At 36.2% G+C, this 19,345-nt stretch overlaps 3 protein-coding genes across 3 annotated transcripts; all 3 read left to right on the top strand.

Moving 5' to 3' along the window:
- Positions 1 to 520: 520 nt before the first annotated feature.
- LOC137727966 (deoxyhypusine hydroxylase-B-like) lies at positions 521 to 3,108 on the top strand. Its single transcript, XM_068466829.1, has 7 exons — positions 521 to 822; positions 1,412 to 1,545; positions 1,626 to 1,852; positions 1,941 to 2,079; positions 2,352 to 2,478; positions 2,584 to 2,702; positions 2,796 to 3,108. The coding sequence occupies exons 1-7, from the start codon at positions 630 to 632 to the stop codon at positions 2,826 to 2,828; spliced, it is 972 nt and encodes a 323-aa protein (XP_068322930.1). The 5' UTR covers positions 521 to 629; the 3' UTR covers positions 2,829 to 3,108.
- Positions 3,109 to 3,334: 226 nt separating this feature from the next.
- On the top strand, positions 3,335 to 10,996 carry LOC137727965 (poly [ADP-ribose] polymerase 1-like). Its single transcript, XM_068466828.1, has 19 exons — positions 3,335 to 3,725; positions 4,440 to 4,489; positions 4,580 to 4,775; positions 5,230 to 5,666; positions 6,028 to 6,223; positions 6,311 to 6,466; positions 6,581 to 6,641; positions 6,757 to 6,817; positions 6,908 to 7,159; positions 7,650 to 7,887; positions 7,979 to 8,091; positions 8,184 to 8,260; positions 8,401 to 8,561; positions 9,077 to 9,268; positions 9,401 to 9,509; positions 9,648 to 9,730; positions 9,880 to 10,017; positions 10,291 to 10,473; positions 10,642 to 10,996. Exons 1-19 carry the CDS (start codon positions 3,576 to 3,578, stop codon positions 10,687 to 10,689), a joined length of 2,901 nt encoding a protein of 966 aa, XP_068322929.1. The 5' UTR covers positions 3,335 to 3,575; the 3' UTR covers positions 10,690 to 10,996.
- Positions 10,997 to 15,599: 4,603 nt separating this feature from the next.
- Positions 15,600 to 16,594, top strand: LOC137727627 (LOB domain-containing protein 16-like). Its single transcript, XM_068466451.1, has 2 exons — positions 15,600 to 15,905; positions 16,259 to 16,594. The coding sequence occupies exons 1-2, from the start codon at positions 15,600 to 15,602 to the stop codon at positions 16,592 to 16,594; spliced, it is 642 nt and encodes a 213-aa protein (XP_068322552.1).
- Positions 16,595 to 19,345: the final 2,751 nt, after the last annotated feature.

Here is a 19,345-nt window from a genome sequence, read left to right as displayed (position 1 = left end):
GCGTATCAAACTTGCATTAATGTACATTAAATTTAAATCCTATTCGACCAAGTGGAAGCAATAATTAGAAGATAGAGATCGACCTTAATTATTTGAAGATTCTACTTGTAATAGGTTACTCTTCTCCATAAAATCATATCGACGAGAAGGATTGACACTTACATGTCGGTTTTTCACCACTCAAGTTGTAGTATGTTCTAATGGTTAGATTGTTTGACTATTAAAGTGATATGTGAGTTGGACGAACTTGAATAAGATATAAAGATGGATTAAACTGTTAAATTTTCTTGTCAAGTTATATTTTGCTACATGACAATCGATGACGCTACATAACAAATATTTATCGACTTATTAGGCAATTTTCGAACATGTGACAAACATTCATAGACGGGTGATGCTTTTAAGACCTATTGGGCTGGGCTGGAATCTGAATAGGGTTTTTCAAACCCGGACAGAGTCCATCATATCTAAAATTAAAATAAAAAGCGTAAAAAAGCAAAAAAAGGTGGGAACTTCATCGTCGTCTTCAATTGGCGAGCATCCAATTCTGGTCGGACTGTGACAAACAAAACCCTAATCCGTACAAGGTAGGGCTTGTTGGAATCTGAATACCTCACATCTCAAGATCAATGGGCTCACTGAATGATGACGCCGCCGCCACCACCGCCACCACCGCCACCACCTTCGAGTCCTCACCGGGGATGGTGAAATTTCTCTGCGACCGGTTGCTTGAGCGGGCCCAGCCCATCTCGGAGCGTTTCAGAGCCTTGTTCTCTCTCCGCAATCTCAAGGGCCCTGCCCCTCGCGACGCCCTCATTGCCGGTTCGTTTTCTTTACTTGTCAATTATTTATTGTTAATCATTATATTTTCCGGAGCCAATTTGCTTGGAAATTCAGGACTTGTTTTGGATTTTCAATTTCTAGAAAAAGGGTAAACTTTTTTTATGGAATGATTAGAAATTTGGAAGTAGTTGTTTTGATTCTTAAAGTGAAATTAACTATTTTATCTTTGAGCTGAAGTAAAAGTTTGGACTTCGGGCAAGGAGCTGGTAGCTCGGTTAGTTAAGAGCATTCTTCTGTTTGATTTGCTCCCTCCCTCGCATGTATTAAAAGAAAAAGTTTAGAACTTTGGATGAACATTGTGACGGCAGTAATCAGTTTTACTAGATAAGTGAAAATTGATCATTAGGACCTTAGGTGTTTGTTGATAGACACGGCGTTACACTGAACTTCTGGCATTACAATTGCAAATGCTTGGAAATGGGCTGGATGCTATATATTGGAGTTTTTTGTTTTGTTCTTCGGTAAATTAATGGATGTTTTACCTTCGTAGATCTCCTGTTATAAATAATTGTGTATTGGTAATTAGTGTTGTTCTAATTGGATTAAGGATATGTGGTTTCCTCTGTAGCAACGAGGGATCCTTCCAATTTGTTGGCACATGAGGCTGCATTTGCATTGGGTCAAATGCAAGATGTGGATGCAATCCCTGCCTTAGTTGCCATTCTAAATGATTTCTCTTTGCATCCTATTGTTCGTCATGAGGTGAGCTTTGCCACCTCAATCTACTAATATTCGTCGCGTTCTTGTAATACATCTTATTTTTCTTATTGCATTTTATGCAGGCAGCAGAAGCTCTTGGTGCAATTGGTTTAGAGAGCAATGTTCCTCTTTTGAAAAATAGTCTAGCTCTAGATCCCGCTCAGGAGGTCAAGGAAACTTGTGAATTGGCCCTTAATCGGATTGAGCAGTTGAAGGATGCTGGTTGTCAATCAAATGATGAAAAATCACCTTTTATGTCAGTTGATCCTGCTGCACCTGCCTCTTCTGGTTCTTCAGTAAATCAGCTAAGGTCTGCATGGTTATCATCCATGGCTTATATTTTTTTCTTCCATTTATTCTAATATGTTAGATATCTGACTTGTGTCAATCATTTTAAGGGAAGTTCTTCTGGATGAAAACAAAAGTATGTATGAGCGCTATGCCGCTCTCTTTGCACTGCGGAATGATGGTGGAGATGAAGCTGTTACCGCTATAGTTGATTCCTTGGGTTCAAACAGTGCTCTCTTGCGTCACGAGGTTTGTTTATTGTCTAATCTATCATACTGAACTTTATAAATTTAGACCGGGCGCTCACGTACACTTACACACACACACTCTCTCTCTCTCTCTCAAAATGGCTATTTGATTTGCTAAACTTGCACAAGGATGCTTAAAGTTTAATGTTTCTAATTGCTTTTGGAGTATGATCAATTGACATTCATGCAAAACTAGCATGTTTACACCTCTTATCTGATATAGATTTGCTCGGTGTTTTGTCACCTTCATGTCTTCTTTTCTGTGACTTTCAGGTTGCTTATGTGTTGGGCCAATTGCAGAACAAAGCTGCCTCGACTGCTCTTTCCAACGTACTTATGGATAGAAATGAACACCCAATGGTTAGAGATGAAGCTGCAGAAGCTCTTGGTTCCATTGCAGGTACGACTGCTTGATACAATTATGTTTCCAAATATATGTCTGTATATAGTGTAGTAGCTAATTGGCGTTTTGGGCTATTTAATTAAGTTAGTAGTTTGTGTGTAGATGACCGAAGTGTATCGCTTCTTGAAGAATTTGCGAGGGATCCTGAACCCATTGTGTCACAGAGTTGCGAAGTTGCTCTAAGCATGCTGGAATTTGAGAGATCAGGAAAATCCTTCGAGGTATGCATATCAAACTATGGTTTGAAACCTATCAAACTCTAGATTTAGTACATCTTATCAGGAGAACGACTGAAGTCTCCGTTTTATGTGCAGTTTCTCTTCATGCAAGCTCCTCTAGTGCAGTAGATAATGACAGACAGTTTCCATCACCCGGTGCATTTCATCCGTACACCAAATCATTCCGACACAGGCAGTTCATCCATGTCGTGGAACCATGAAGTTGGAGAGAAACAGAAGGAACCAAATTTTTTACTTTGTCCGAATCGAATGAATTAAGCTGTATTGTTATACATATTGTTACAAAGTTGTTAGTTTGGGATTATTGGTGTTTGTGTAATAACCTACACGATCTTTAACAAATAAATTCACATTGCATGGAGTAATATACAAATGTGAATTTTTGTTCCTTCCAAGTGCCGGTCACGTGTGAGTGGACGATCGACCAGATGCGAGCGGTCGACCGAACCGTTCACGTCGGTAGACCGAACCAAGCACAATTCTCATCTCTAAAGTGGCCTTTTGACATTGACTTGGTTGCAAAAAGCTTCTTGACTTGGTTGCAAAAAGCTTCTTTAGCACACTTTAATACATTATCGTTCAATAAAAAACGCAAGAAAGCTTCTTTTTTTTGAAAGGCCGCAAGAAAGCTTCTTTAGCACGTTGTGATGTGTTCCATATCGGGACTTAAAAGTGTGAGTGTGATGATTCGGGGCGGGTCGGGTGAAAAAGGGACGGAGCCCTCGGTCCGTTAAAACCAGACAGCAAGCGACAAGGAGCCCGTGTGGAGAACGGAAGTTATTCTTTCTTCTTCAAAATCCCAGCAAGAGTCTCTCACTTCTCAGTTGAGAGAGAGAAAGGGAGAGAGAGAGAGGAATGGAGAACCCGCAGGCCCAGAAGCCATGGAAGGTGGAGTACGCGAAGTCGTCGAGATCGTCGTGCAAGACCTGCAAATCCCCCATTGAAAAGGAGACGCTCCGCCTCGGCAAGATGGTCCAGGCCACCCAATTCGACGGCGTCATGCCTGTAACTCACTCCCCCTTCACTCTCTCTCTCTCTCTCTCTCTCTCTCTATATATATATATATATATCTTTCTCTCTCTCTCTAACCCCCATTTCACTTGCACTGTTGCTCTCATTGCCATTGGCTCATTGGTATTAACACAAAACAGCAAAAAGTTAAAGAAAGAAAACAAGAACCTTGAAAACATCGATAGTGTGAGAATTTTAACTTTAGAAATTTTGGATTTCTGTTATTTTTTGTGCATATTATGTTGCATTTTCAATTACTTTGCTGTTTTGTTAGTCAAAAGTCTGGAGCTTTTTGTTGGTTTTCACATTGTTTAGCATTTTAGTTACTGTTATGTAATTGGGAACTTAGTCTCTGTTTGTTTCAAAGTGACGTAGTTATTCAGAAATGTTTGATAAATATTGTGTTAGTCGGAAAGTGTTCTTCGGTAGATAACTTTCCAAGATTACATGAGGAGATGCTTGTGAGAAATGTTTTTCTTTGTTCTTTATCAGAAAAGAGACAACTTTTCCAGCTCTATTGTGAAGTTGACATATTTATCGAAACATAATTGAGAAAACTTATCCTATTTCCGCTTGAAAAAACTGGAGCTTTATAGATTTATATTGCTCTACTTTTGTTTTCTTAATCAGCCCTCCTGTTTCTTGTTCGATTTCCTCAAATACTACCGCATATATAAATGTTTGGTTTGTTTTTGTTTTCTGAATCAGATGTGGAACCATGCTGATTGCATAATGAAGAAATCGAACCAGATAAAATCGTACGTGTTACTGTAATGCTTATCGTAATCTCCCCTTGAATTTAGTGGATGAATGCAGTGATTAACTAATTGCTTTGGTCTTGCATTTAGAACTGATGAGGTTGAAGGCCTTGAGCTCATTCGTTGGGAAGATCAGCAGAAAGTTAGAAGTTATGTACAAAGTGGTGGACCTCCGGATACATCACCAGCAACAAGCAAGTTCACTACTAAAGAATGTGGTATTGAAGTTTCGCCAACTTCTCGCGCTACTTGCAAGCAATGCAGCCAAAAGATTTTAAAAACTGAGGTTGGTACTGATGTATCTCTACCATTTCTATGTTCAGGAAGTGAATTTTTGTATTCGTTGTGACAAGCTTTCATCTTAGTTAATCTATAAAAACCTATCATCATCATATATAAGATACAATATCTTTCTGCAGGTGTAACTGAAGTTGAGTACTCTGCAATCTGCATGATTCCTTTTTAGGGGAACTAATAAAAAGTCCCTCACGAAACTTTTTTTTAATCGAAAAACACTTTAACAACTTGTCTTATTATTAAGGACACTTTTTATATTATAAGGACAAAAAAACAAAGAGGAGTCAAACTTCATGAGGGTTTTGAATTGAAAAACATGTCCTTAATAATAAACATAGGTGACCTTAATGATAAAGAACCTTGTCTAAGAGTTTCTGAATAAAAAAAAAAAGTTTTGCGAGGGGCTTTGTATTAATCTTCTTTTCTTTTTATTTCATTCTTAGGTCCGTATATCAACCAAGCCTGAAGGTCAAGGGCCTAGGAGCCTGGCATGGAACCATGCCAACTGCTTCATGGAATTATCACCATCCATCGAAGTGGAGAAGTTGCCTGGATGGGAGACCCTCCCAGTTTCTGATCAGGAAGCTGTACGTGCCTTGGTTAAGAAGGTTCCCTCTAATGCTGGCACAAAACGAAGAAAAGATGCTGGTGATGATCAGAAGTCAAAAGTTGCTAGGTCTGAAGGAGATGTGTCAATGAGCAGGGATGTGTCTGTGAGGAGTGCTTGTGATGTGGGGGATAAACTGGAGGCCCAAACTAAAGAGCTGTGGGCACTGAAAGATGATCTTAAAAAGCATGTGACAAATGCAGAGATGCGTGAAATGCTTGAAGCCAACGATCAAGATTCAACAGGATCAGAGCTTGATTTGCGCGAGCGTTGGTAATATCTTATACATTGTTCTAAGTGTGGAAATTGGCTATGTTCTTCTCCCTTTAGTTTCTTCTTTTTTGCAGTTTCACTTTTAAAAATAGTTTTTTTGATTAAAAATGGTTTTTCCGTGAATAATTTTATTCATATTCCTTGTTTTTTAAAGGTTCGCAGCTTCGCATAGGCTTGTTAGATTTTGTTGCCTGATTGTTTTCCATAATGTAGACCTCTTTTTTTTGTTTCCTAGATGTACCCTGCTGTGTGTAAATTCTCGATGTGTTAATTGCTATTGGGTAATCATCGTCTCTAAGTAGATCATTATTTTCATCTAATAGACTTGGAGATGATATTTTGTATTGCTGTACTTGTTTAGTGCTGATGGAATGATGTTTGGAGCACTTAAGAGCTGCCCACTCTGTTCTGGTTCTCTTCGATATTCTGAAGGCATGTACCGGTGCCATGGCTACCTATCGGCCTGGAGTAAGTGTTCTTACTCTACTCAGGAACCTGAACGTCTTGAAGGGAAGTGGAAAATCCCAGAAGATACGGAGAATCAATATCTTAAGAAGGTATTCAACTTTGGTTAATTACGCATTGGTTGGTAGACAAGTTATGAATTGAGTTTTATTTATGTATTTATTTATTTTTATTTGCAGTGGTTTAAATCACAAAAGCTTGCAAAACCTGTGCGGATACTGCCTCCATTGACACCTAGCAAGCCTTCTGGGAGTCCAGGCCAATCTCATTCATCTAACAGTACAAGCTTGGCGGATTTAAAAGTTGCTTTTCGCGGATTACCTAAAGAATCAATGGTATGCCCTTTTTTGCTCCTTTTAAGTTGTATTTAGTTTTTATTATCTGTGGAATTATCTTTCTTCCGTAGTTTCAGTTCTGTCTTTTCTTTTTCATCGAGGGTGATATTGCAGGAAGAATGGAGTAGAAAAATTGACGGTGCAGCTGGAGCGGTTCATTCGAAGATCAAGAAAGGCATGTGCTGTTCATTGACATAATTTTGATTTAATTTTTGCGTTCTTTGGTTTACGGCTGTATCAGTAAAAGATGCATAATGATAGTTATCCTTGCTTACCATATCAAAGTGCAGATACTAATTGCTTAGTTGTGAGTGGAGCATTTGATGATGATGCTGAGATGAGAAAAGCCAGGTTAAGATGCTATTAAATTTCTGGTCTTGACTCTTGAGTATATTTCTACCTTGGTTCCTTTTTATCTGACTATGATAGGTACGTTTTCAGGAGGATGAAATTACCAATTGTTAGGGAAGATTATCTGGTTGATTGCTTTAAAAGACAGAAGAAGCTTCCATTTGATATGTACAAAGTCGAAGCTGTCGGTGAATCGTCTAGCATGGTCACTGTCAAAGTGAAAGGCCGAAGTGCTGTTCATGAATCTTCTGGTCTGCAAGATACTGGGCATATACTTGAGGATGGGAAAAGCATCTACAATACAACTTTAAGTATGTCTGATCTATCAACTGGTGTTAACAGGTGTGTTCGGTTTATTCTATCTTTCTTGCTCGCATATTTTTCTGGAACTAATCTGTTGTTCTTTGCATCAATTGGTACTAATCATTTCTTGAATTTAAGTTGCTATTATCGTTTCTTGCCTTGTATCCCAATGCATGACTAGACCATCATGTTTTAAGATAAAACAATTTTGCGAAGTCTCGTTGAAATAGTCTCTCAAAATTGCAGTTTTCTTCTGAACTTAGGTTGGGATATAAACATTAGTTCTTATCAATAATTTTCTTTATAAATTAAAAGGAATAAAGTGTTGTTCTACTGTATTGGAAGATGAACTTTATTGTATTGGTTTACCCATCACTTGCAGTAGTTGTGTCTTTTCTTTTCATTTTAGCTTTTTTAGAATAAACATTTGAACTCTTATTTTAGTGCCTTTTTATTTGTCCATAAAAAATCACAATATATGATTATAAATTCTTATTTCTAACTCTCTCTTGCTGTTTTCTATGTAAAGTTACTACATTCTCCAAATTATACAAGATGATCAGAGTTCTGACTGTTATGTGTTCCGTAAATGGGGACGAGTGGGGAATGATAAAATTGGAGGAAACAAACTGGAAGATATGTCGAAATCAGATGCGATCCGTGAATTTAAACGTTTGTTCCTTGAGAAGACTGGGAATTCGTGGGAAGCATGGGAGCAAAAACAAAATTTTCAGAAGCAAGCTGGAAAATTCTTTCCATTGGATATTGTACTGCTTGTTCTTTTTGTTCTTTTATATTTTCCTTAACTCTGTTTTTTGTTCTTAAATTTAATATCTGACTAAAACTTGGAATTTTCAGGATTATGGGGTCAATAAACAGGTTTCCAAAAAAAATCAGAAAAATGGGGACAGCAAATTGGCTCCTCAGTTAGCAGAATTGATGAAGATGCTTTTCAATGTTGAAACATACAGGTTAGCAAGTTTTTTTCTTTAAATGTTTGTTTCTCCCCCATCCCGTCTTTTTATTTATGTATAACTATGAGACTGAGTACTGAGTTTTGCAGAGCTGCCATGATGGAATTTGAGATAAATATGTCAGAAATGCCGCTTGGAAAACTGAGTAAAGCCAACATCCAAAAGGGTAAACATTGAAGGGAGAATCTCTTCAATTTTCTGCAGAGCTCAAATAGAAACTGTTCTATATTCATACTTATTCTAGCTGTTTGGATAATAAAGTATTGTGTCCTTTAACTTCATCATTTGTCTGTTCTCTCTATTCAGGATTTGAGGCATTAACGGAAATACAGAATCTGTTGAATAATAATGGCCATGCTCCTTCCATTAAAGAAAGCTTGATTATAGATGCAAGCAACCGTTTTTTCACTGTGATCCCTTCCATACACCCACGGGTTATCAGGGATGAGGATGACTTTAAGTCAAAGGTACATAAGGGTGTTTTGCATATTCTCAAGCCAGTGGCTTCCTTCATGCCTTTTCAATATCGAAAGATGGTTTTTCTGCTCCTATGTTTAATTTGCATGTATTAAATGATGTCGTTGGAGTTTTTTTTTTTTTTTTTTGGTTGATGATACCAATCTCTTCCTTAATGGATTGCTTATGTTAATTTTTATGCTAGCACTGTAATATTATTGTTTCATCGTTCAGATATTATCTTTGTAACCATAATTATTTTGATAAGTTATTTACTAAAAAAAAAAAATGTGATTCTGGTATGAATAATATTTATGTTTCATTACCTTTCATATGTTAAAAGATGAACTCATGTGAAAAGAAAAAGTTCATGTAAAAGGTGGGATATTGGTGTTTGACATATTAAAAGACGTTGATGCTGAATTTACTGCTGTGATGAACATTTACATTGAAACTGATATTGGCAAGACCGCATGGTTACAAGCAAGGGATAAAATGTTTATCAGCCTTCATTTATCCTTGGCAGGTGAAAATGTTAGAAGCTCTCCAGGACATTGAAATTGCTTCCAGATTAGTTGGTTTGGATGCTGATAGTGATGACTCCCTTGATGAGAAGTATAAGAAGCTCCGGTGTGATATTGATCCAATTCCTCATGATAGTGAAGATTATCGGTTGATTGAAAAATACCTTCTTACTACTCATGCTCCTACACATACGGTGGGTTATCTTGATACTCTTGAGTTTTGAGCATATGTGCTGGTGACCTATGTTAGTGTACTCAATATTTAAATGTTAATTGATAGTTTTCTTCCCCTAAATCTTGTGTCTGGCATCTTCTAATGCTATCAGGATTGGAGTCTTGAACTTGAAGAAGTTTTTGCACTTGAAAGGGAAGGAGAATTTGATAAATTTGCTCCCTATCGGAAAAAGCTTAAGAACAGAATGCTTCTTTGGCATGGTAAGTTGCACTACCTATAAACATAACGTCATAAAACTTCTGTGCAGTGAGATGGGAAAGTTCCTTGCAATTTTTCTTTTACCAAGGTTGATAGAAATGCACTACTAACTGTACTAACTGATAACTTTATCCTCCTAGGTTCTCGGTTTACAAATTTCGTGGGTATACTTAGCCAAGGACTAAGAATAGCTCCTCCTGAAGCTCCAGCTACTGGTTACATGGTATCTCTCTCTCTCTCTCTCTCTCTCTCTCTCTCTCTCTCTCTTGCACATTTATGTCTATGTGATGTCTTACATGTCTCTGCGGGTGCATAGTAGTGGTGTATCTACTTTTTCTGCTAGACTAAGAGTGTAAACATTTTGTATTTCAGTTCGGCAAGGGGATTTACTTTGCTGACCTTGTCAGCAAGAGTGCACAGTATTGCTATACAGATAAGAAAAATCCTGTGGGCCTCATGCTTCTAAGTGAAGTTGCATTGGGGGAGGTGTATGAGCTCAAGAAGGCTGCGGTGAGGACATTTTCCATTATCGTTTTATGTGCTTTGGTTGTGTGTTTTGATATTCCATCTGAAATTTGACATGGTGTGTCCACTAACCCGAGCTAGTGGTATAGACTTGTCATGTGTAACTTTAGTAGCAGTTTGTCGGCGTTCTTATGCATCCTAAAAGTTCTAATGTTGGCGTGTGGAGCCAAAAAAATAATCCCATATTGATGCATCAAATTTTCCATTTCTGATTTGACTTTTGCCCATTTAACTTATTGTTATGCCGCTATCTTTCAGTATATGGACAAACCTCCTAAAGGAAAGCACTCTACAAAGGGGCTGGGCAAGAAAATACCCCAAGAGTCGGAGTATGTGAAATGGAAGGACGATGTCATCGTGCCTTGTGGCAAACCAGTGCCATCAAATGTCAAGGCCTCTGAGCTCATGTATAACGAGTACATCGTTTATGATACAGCTCAAGTAAGTTCTAAGCTTTGTTTCTGTTAGTAATTGGCACATGCCACATTTGACTCTTATTTCATCACTCGTTTAATTGTGCTGATTAAACAAATAGTATACAAGTAAATCTAAAAATGGAGTTTTTGAGGGCCATTAGTAACTTTTCCGGGTGATGACATACGTGGACAGGTTAAGATGCAATACCTGTTGAAGGTGAGGTTTCATCACAAGAGGTGAGGGAGACGTATTGATGTTCAGTATTTTGGCCGCGGTGTAGAGTCAACGGTGGTGTGCTAAGAAACTCGCACGATGTTTCTTTGTGCCAGATTTTGGATGAACATAGCGCGATAAGATCTATTTTGGGGTTTTGTGTGAGATCTTTGAACTTTTTGCTTCTGGCATTGTAAAGAATGTTTTTATGAAATAGAATCAAGTCCCTCTTCGGGCATTTTGTTCACTCTTCTTGTATTGTACCATTGAGGATGCCATTGTTCTCCTTTCCTCACAATATCCACAATCTTTCTATAGCGTCTTTACATGGAACGGATTTACCATTCTGGTCCAATAATGCATTGTCACGTGGAGATAAAAACTTAAACATGAAATATATTATTGAACCGGGACAGTACGTGACAATGAACACGTTCAATGTAAGTCCTTGAAGCGTATACCAAGGAATCTATCTTTAAATGAAATCCAATCTGGCAGGCAACTGGAGCATCTAACTGGGCTGGGATATCAGACCAAACAACAACTGGACTAGGGACCGAAAGGAAAAATTAGAAGGAGAAAAACGTAAATGTAAAACCATCCCCAATTGGACTACAAGTTGGGGTAAGTTGGATTTTTTTGGGGAAAGGTTTACCTAGAGACAATATGTCAACTTGGCAAATCAAACAATGTATTTTAAGTTTCTTACGCAATATTGTTTTAGAACGCAACAGACATAGTAGCTCTGGTTGAAAGCCTGTCCCTTACTTATATTTTGTTTTTATAACTTTAGTTTTGTTTTTATACATGATCGATTGTTTCAAGATGTAGAATTGTCATTTAGAGTTCAGGTTTTAGGTTGTAGGACCAAAATTTGATACTTAAAACCTAAAGTTAAAACTCTGAAGGACAACTCTACCCTAAATAAAGAAGATGAACATATGCGAGTGGTGGATTACTTGATGATTATAATCTTCTTCTTTAACACATTGTCTCCCGAATTCAAATCTTTCTTTTTGGCCTCTTGATGTAGATTGGTGTAAATATTTTTTGTCTAGTGCTATGAGTAAAAAGAAAGAAATTACGACCCAAAGAAAAAAAAAATCGTTACCGATACGGGATGAACTGAACTTGGATATGGGATCTTGCAGGCAGCCTTGCATGTGTGCCATGTGCTTGGATGATGATCAAAGTTTGACTCCAAATAAATGTTAACATAAGCTTCCGACGTCATGTATGTGAATGGATAGGAGTTGTTTATAGAGGGAGGATCTTCGCCGGATCATCTTTGTGACAATCCCGGGGATCCTTCGATTACATCCGTTTATCGTATATCATGAGGTCATTTTTCGTCAAGTATTGTTTATATTCAATTTTAAATAAAAAAAAATTACAATGATTTCTGATCGCCACGATGTATGATGAACGAATATGATTTGAGAATCCTCATGATCTTCACAAAGAGGTTCTGACGAGGATCCTCACTCTTGTTTATATACATATGGGGATGGATCCATAGTTTTATTATTTTTTATTTTTTTATAATTTTTAACATATGTTTTTGTGGGGCATACTTCGTAATGTATTTTCAACGATTTGAACCGTCTATCTTTTAGTTATTCCCTCAAAAATCATGTTTACCAAAATTACTCAAATTTGAAACCATATGACCGTTGGAGTTAAGTGTTTAGAGTTTCTTTGTACAATCGTATTCGTCCATTTTCTTTACTTCAAATGAATGTCTTAATGGTTTTGCATTTGTCTAATTTTTTGTAAGGATAATCTATGAATGATGTTCTAAAAGATAGACGGTTTGGATCGTTAAATACACTATGGAGTAGGCCCCACAAAAATGTGTGTCAATAGTTATGTGAAAAAAGAGGTGCTATGGATCGTGTCATTTTCATGTCATATCCGACATCTTAAGGGGTCGTATCTTGTAATACCCGTTAAAGTAAACGAGTAATATGACACGACCCGAAATTGACCCGTTAATATTATCAGGTAATATGACCTGACCCGTTATCTATTAAGGAAAATATATTTTAAATCAATAAATAATGAAAATGAAAAACATAACTTGACCCACAAAAAATAGAAAACATAATACTAAATTGGTATTACTTCAAAACATAAAATAAAAAAATAAAAAAAAAATTTGTCTTTCAAGTATTACATACTCCAAAATCAGAGCGTAACGAAAAAACATCAGTACATTACTACAAAATACCAAATGTTAAAGGATATGCAAAATGAAGGAACGTGCATTTCAAGGTTGAGGAACCTTGCACGTTTATATATGTTTTCACATTTTTTAGACTTGTACAGTAATGATTATGAATTTTATTTATTTTGAACTCCCTTAAAAATACTATTCATAAGGGTTTGTATGGTTTGAAAAATTCAAATGATGATGTATCCATATTCATAGCGTAGAGGATGCGATCACGAGCTTTTGCATATTTTGTCACATTTTTTCGCATTTGTAAATTAATTATTATAATTTTTTTAATGTGTTTGGTATTTTTAAATTACTTGATACTTTTACTTTTAATGTGTTTCATAATTTTTTTAATTTCACTCTTTACCTATAGTATACTATAAAAATAAATAAATAAATAAATAAAACAATTTTTTTACATTTATATAGAATAACAATACATATTTAATATACAATTATATACATATATACTATGGCTATTGCATTTTATTGTAAGCTTTTTGTAGTTTAAAAAATTAAAATCATCAAAATAACTTTTTCTTAACGTGTCGAAATAAGTTACCCGCGTGTCACTTTCGTGTAAACCTGTTAAGGACCTGTTATTAACGGGTTCTTCTCGTGTGACATAATAAGGATCTGATTAGTTATCGTGTTGACTCGAAACCCATTATTTTCGTATCGTTTACGTGTTGTGTAAGAAATTGCCAGGTCTATATGGATCCACCCCTATATGTGTGTGTGTATATATTTGTCATATTAATTTACTACCGTTCATCCATTCATTCATGTGCTTAATTAAGTGCTTTGGTGGTAAGAGCTTGTCCAGTAAGCTGATCTGCATGCAGAAGCAGAAGCAGAAACCTGAGGTCAGAATTATCCGTGACATGGGAGTGTAGCTTTTGTTGCAAACTGCCATTTTCCTTTTTTAGGATGACGACCTTCTCATTCATTTGAGTTGAAACCTCTTCCCTTGTGGCTTCTAATCTATGCACCAAGCCACAGTACAAATTTTTTATACATGCGCCCTAAGGAGGTGGCAGCTGGTCAATAATAATTCTGATCCCACTCCCGCGGGAGCACCTGTTGTATTATTCATCCATGCATTCATTCATTGAATTTTACCTTGGATAAATTGGGTCATATACTTGATTGACCAAGTTCTATTTTGGTTTTGGTAAAACTGTCTTGTGAGGGACTAGCATAGTTGAAGTGAGGACTTAGGGTTTTCACCCCATACTATGGGCGCGTTGAGAAAATCTCATATTTTTTACTTGTTTGATTTTGTTTATTGATATGAGTGATTGTCTAGTGTTAAATTTACCATACCAAAAGCTTAAACTTTAGAGTCCAGCTAGTCTCATAGTACGTAATTGCTTAGACATAAAATTTTAAAGCACCAAACTCTGAAACTTAAAACCTAAAATCGAAGCTCTAAAGGGTTATTCTTGACAAGTCAATCATTTGGAAAAGAACGAACCTCCTAAAAAAATAATAATAATAAAATCTCTATGAGATGTTACTTGTTAGTTGATGGTAACCGAACTAGTTTTTTTCCCTAATTAACAAAGTATCTGGACTGCAGCAACTAGGATCAGTCAACAAATCCAAAATTTTGCAGTTCTTGTGGTTCAAGTTGAGGCCAGTAGTGACTGAAGGATTTAATTTGTGACAGGTGAGATTTTGGTTTGTGAAAACGATGGCCTTATTAAACCCACTTTTGACTAGTTTTCCTTTTTGTCTCATGTGATCAATGGTATGTTGTATAACGCACGGATAACACAACTGCATTCACTTCATTATAGACTTCAAGTTCAATCCTTCAGCTACAAGAAGGCACTTATCTCGTCATCTTCTTACGACCCAGTTTCGAAAATCTCGACCTAATCAGAAAATCTTACCCATCTCCGATTATATTTTTGTGCCCATCTCACTAATTATGTCCTCAATCACATAAACATGAGATAAAAACATATATATGTAGTATATTCTTCACAAGTAAGTCTTCCTCGTAACAAACACCAAACCAAACCAAAGCAGCACCAATCTTCTTCACCAAGTTGGAGGATTGGACTCTTAAGCTTGAACAACAGTAATGACTAATTAGTTTAATAAATCACGTGCGTATATATGTATGCAACATTATAAACCCTATTTTTAAGCCATATTGCTCAAGGTAACTGAATCATTAGTAATTGTCGGTAGAAAAATATACCAGAAGAGCTGTGGCAAGTGCAGTGAGTGAACCACAATGTCACAAGGCGACAACTTGCAGCATTTCCCAGGTGCGGCGTTCGGCGGAAAATATAAACATATTCAAACCCTAAAATCAAACTTTGCAATTAAAAAATTGCTAATCATACTCAGTAGCCATTAATCATCCACACTGGAAAAATATAAAACAAAAAAAGAAATGATTGCATTAAAAATATGATGAATGCTTAAAAAAAGTAGACCCCATGATATTACATAAACCATTAAAAATTGTCCCCTTAGAAACCTACACATAGACCTTCCTTGTCCCCCGTTCACATTGCTTATAAGACTCCCCCTTTATGTTTCTAAATGCCCCACTTTCCTCCTTCAACTTCATCACCGTTTCCTAGTGTGCTCGTGTGCTTAATTTTCATTATATTTTCTTTTTTCTCTCACCATTTCTCTCTCTCTCTCTCTCTCTCTCTCTCTCTCTCCCCCTCCTCTGTGTTTGTCTGTACCAAAAATGGCTTCTGGGGGTGCTGGCAGCGCTGGTATTGGCACTGGATCTCCTTGTGGGGCATGCAAGTTTCTGAGGAGAAAGTGTGCACCTGATTGCATATTTGCACCTTATTTTTGCTCCGAGCAAGGACCTGCTCGTTTTGCTGCCATTCACAAAGTGTTTGGCGCCAGCAATGTGTCCAAGTTGTTGTTGCATGTTCCTGTTCATGATCGTTGTGAAGCTGTTGTCACAATTGCGTACGAAGCTCAAGCAAGAATTCGAGACCCCGTTTATGGATGCGTGGGTCACATTTTTGCCTTGCAACAACAGGTAACCCTTCTCTTTTTTTTTTTCTTTTAGAATATTAAGCTAACCCTTTTGTTTTTAGGTTGAATTAGCCAACCCTTCTACTTTTTTTTTTGTTACACTGGAGGAATTCGAACTTAGCTAACTCGTAAATCCTTTTCTATTTTTGTCGACTTAAGCAAACCCTTTGCATCTTAGGTTGAATTAAGCCAACCCTTTTGGTTTTAGGCTGAAATAAGAAAAACACTTTTGGTTTTTGGATGGAATACGTGGTTTTAGGTTGAAATAAGCCAACCCATTTGTTGTTAGGTTGAATTAAGCAAACTCCTTTCATATCATTGTCTAAAAGTTAGTCTTAATTTTTCGTTCATATGTAGGTGGCATGTTTGCAAGCACAATTGATGCAAGCAAAGGCTCAACTGGCTCACCAAAGCCTTGTTGATTCAAGGAACATGGAGAGTACTCAATGGCAGGGGAATGGGATTGGGAATGGATCAGTCACAAGCTTTCCGAGTTATACGAGTTACATGAATCCTATTTCACCTCAGAGCTCTCTGGACTCCATTGACCCCAACAGTGATATTGCCATGAATATGCAGGAGATTCAAAGCAGCAGAGAGGAGTTCTCGTACCAAGTTTGTTCTAAGAAGAGACCATATAATGGTAACTTGGGGGATCTTCAAGCTTTGGCCCTCAGAATGATGAGAAACTGATCGATCCCTACACATCATGTTTTGTTTAAAGGATATAACGGTGGCCTTTCAGATGTTTCTGTGACCAAAGATGTATATACTGAGCCTCTTTTTTTTTTTTCTTTCAAGAAAAAGAAATTAGCACCATTAATCATATAATCTCTCTCTCCCTCTCTCTCTCTCTCTCTCTCTCTCTCTCTCTCTCTCTCTCTCTCTCTCTGTTGCACTAAAAATACTAATGCAGGTGCATAAATTACTATTGGCTAATCTAAGTAATCAACCTTAATCTTATGAAGATAATGTAGTTTTTACTGAGAGACAATAATAGAATACACCACATTGAGGCAAATTAATCTTGAAATCTGAGTCATCTTGAATTGTTAATTACATCTTTCACTTATCAAATTCAACAATGATACACGTTTGGCCCGGTTTACAAGTTTAGTGATGGGGCATTTTTTGCCACCTTCAAGAAAAAAGTTCAACTATTGTCCTTCCCCTCCATTAATCTCCATTTAAAACAAAAGATGATACTTTTGGACACTCTAGCATTCAAATATCTAATGTAATTAACCTATTTTTCATGGATTTAGCTAAGATTCAAGCACTCTTGGTTTTGCCCCATTATTAAATAACATGAAATTATATATATGTTCGAACTTTAACTTGAGGTTGCCTCTAGAAACAAATGGTGTCTATTATGGTATTTGGATTGACATGCAAAGGCATGTATAGCATGGTTAAAGGAGAACATCTACACCTTTAATATTCCTGGAAATCCCATGAATAGTTTAATCTTTTCCTTATTAACAAATATTGTTGGTCCAGCTGTCCTTGATAGTCATCACCAAATAACAAAATTAAAGCAATAAATCATCCATGCTAACCATGTTTCTAATTCTATAACTAATATAAATAAATTTACCAACTTAATTGAGCAGCTTTCTTTATAAGGAAGTATACTCCTAGCTAGCAAAACTAGAAGGTATTTCACTGGGATATACATCCCCTGGGAGCTAGGGTTTGACATGATGAGTTTGATTTGGAATCTGTCGTCTCCCTAATGGTGTGATTAATTAGGGGGAGATCAAGAGAATGTTATCATTGTAATTAAAGGGCAAACACACTAAAGAGTACTTAATGGCCTCACTTTGCTAGCTTGAGGTTTTTGTTCTAATAAGTAGGTTCACCTAACATTAGTACTCTAATCCAAATTTAATATTCTCGTACCTATGATTTTGTATTCCTATATATAGACAAAGTGTCCCCTTGATTGAATGCACAAACCTAAATCATTAGTTAGTACCTCAGCAACTTTAGTTTTGTCAAACCAATTAACCAAATTGTTTCTCCAAAATCTATAATTACAAAGAAGATTATGACATATTAATCTAATTTTAAACAAGATATTAGAAGCAACAAAAAAGGGGTTCATGGGAAAGAATAAATAAGGGTAGTGAAGTCACATTAACTGAATAATTAATCTTGTTTCTTCGGGCCCATAACTGTGGCGTAGACACGAAATTTGTAGTCAGTCCAGTCAAGCGGCCTGTAACCACTTTGTTACTTTGTCCTTTGCATCTTTGGCATTAAACAATTGCATTGTGGAAAAATAATAGAAAATGCACGCACCTGCAAAACAGTTGCACTTAGAAAGTAAAATTACGAAAAAAAGGTGAATTGAAAAAAAAAAAAAAAAAAAAAAAAAAAGACATGAAGAATTGAACTTTGATAGAAAATGTATAGAAAACTAAGAGCTTCAAAAGTAGTTTAGCCTCTCTTCCTTGCCATAGTCTTTTTCTTGAAAGAAGAAGAGGTGAAGAAATGTTTTGTTGTAAATCTTTGGATTTTTACAAATGGTTCGCAAACACCAAGTTTTCATTTTATTTTTCCTCATAATTTGTAACAAAAAAAAATCGACAATGCTCCAATGACTTATGATCATCGACATAACCACCATCAACGGTGTCAGATTTGGCCAGAAAAACTAGCATTATGGCACATCTGAATATAGTGTCATGACCTAAATTTGCTGTTTTTAATGCTTTAACAAGTAGTTCTTGTTTAAGAAGGTAATTTCTCATCGAAACTTGACAAAATAAAGGAACACTTATATTAAATAGTTTTTGTTATTTGCATTCAGACCTTTTGTGATATAATTCAACACATGTTGAACTGTGTGCATATGATTAAATTGAGACAACATTTGTGTATTAGTATTAGGTCACAAACTCAATTTTGAAAGCTTTAAGAGCATGTTCAAAGGAGATGTCAAAAAATCCACATCAGCAATAACGGTATTAAAAAAAAAAAAAAAACAGCACTAGTGTTTAATTTCCAACCGAAATGTCAATTCCTATGTTGCATGACATGGAATGGCAACTGATGGAGTTATTGTCAAATTTGACAGCAGCTTCAAATCTATATTTAGTGGATAATAAATTATGTATAATTTTTGTTATTATCTTTTGTTTTAAAATACTAATTACAATTATGAAAACTAAATAATGTAATTAATAATAGTTTAAATTTGACATATCGGTTAGAGAATAAAATTTACAAAAAAATTCAAAGTGCCCCTTAAATCTTCAAATTTAAATTTTGCATTTAAAATTTGACATCTCCTTGTTACTTAGTACTGCGGTATAGTGATATTCATCTTCATTTGTAAATGAGAGGTCTTCGGTTCGATTTACGGCAAAAGCGAATTTGAACCACATTATTGCTATCCCATTATGAGGCTAAGATAATAGTGAGTCGCCAACATAATTT

This window comes from Pyrus communis, chromosome 3, assembly GCF_963583255.1.
Source record: "Pyrus communis chromosome 3, drPyrComm1.1, whole genome shotgun sequence".
Classification (NCBI taxonomy): domain Eukaryota; kingdom Viridiplantae; phylum Streptophyta; class Magnoliopsida; order Rosales; family Rosaceae; genus Pyrus; species Pyrus communis.
This window is presented reverse-complemented; position numbering and strand designations above follow the sequence as displayed.

Excerpts from the sequence above, each read along its gene's own strand:
- LOC137727966 (XM_068466829.1), top strand. The coding sequence starts at position 630 with ATGGGCTCACTGAATGATGACGCCGCCGCCACCACCGCCACCACCGCC. Across the intron at positions 823-1,411 it reads TCGCGACGCCCTCATTGCCG|CAACGAGGGATCCTTCCAAT; the intron begins GTTCGTTTTCTT and ends TTTCCTCTGTAG. Across the intron at positions 2,703-2,795 it reads GATCAGGAAAATCCTTCGAG|TTTCTCTTCATGCAAGCTCC; the intron begins GTATGCATATCA and ends TTTTATGTGCAG.
- LOC137727965 (XM_068466828.1), top strand. The coding sequence starts at position 3,576 with ATGGAGAACCCGCAGGCCCAGAAGCCATGGAAGGTGGAGTACGCGAAG. Across the intron at positions 9,731-9,879 it reads CTCCAGCTACTGGTTACATG|TTCGGCAAGGGGATTTACTT; the intron begins GTATCTCTCTCT and ends TTTGTATTTCAG. Across the intron at positions 10,018-10,290 it reads ATGAGCTCAAGAAGGCTGCG|TATATGGACAAACCTCCTAA; the intron begins GTGAGGACATTT and ends GCTATCTTTCAG.
- LOC137727627 (XM_068466451.1), top strand. The coding sequence starts at position 15,600 with ATGGCTTCTGGGGGTGCTGGCAGCGCTGGTATTGGCACTGGATCTCCT. Across the intron at positions 15,906-16,258 it reads TTTTTGCCTTGCAACAACAG|GTGGCATGTTTGCAAGCACA; the intron begins GTAACCCTTCTC and ends GTTCATATGTAG.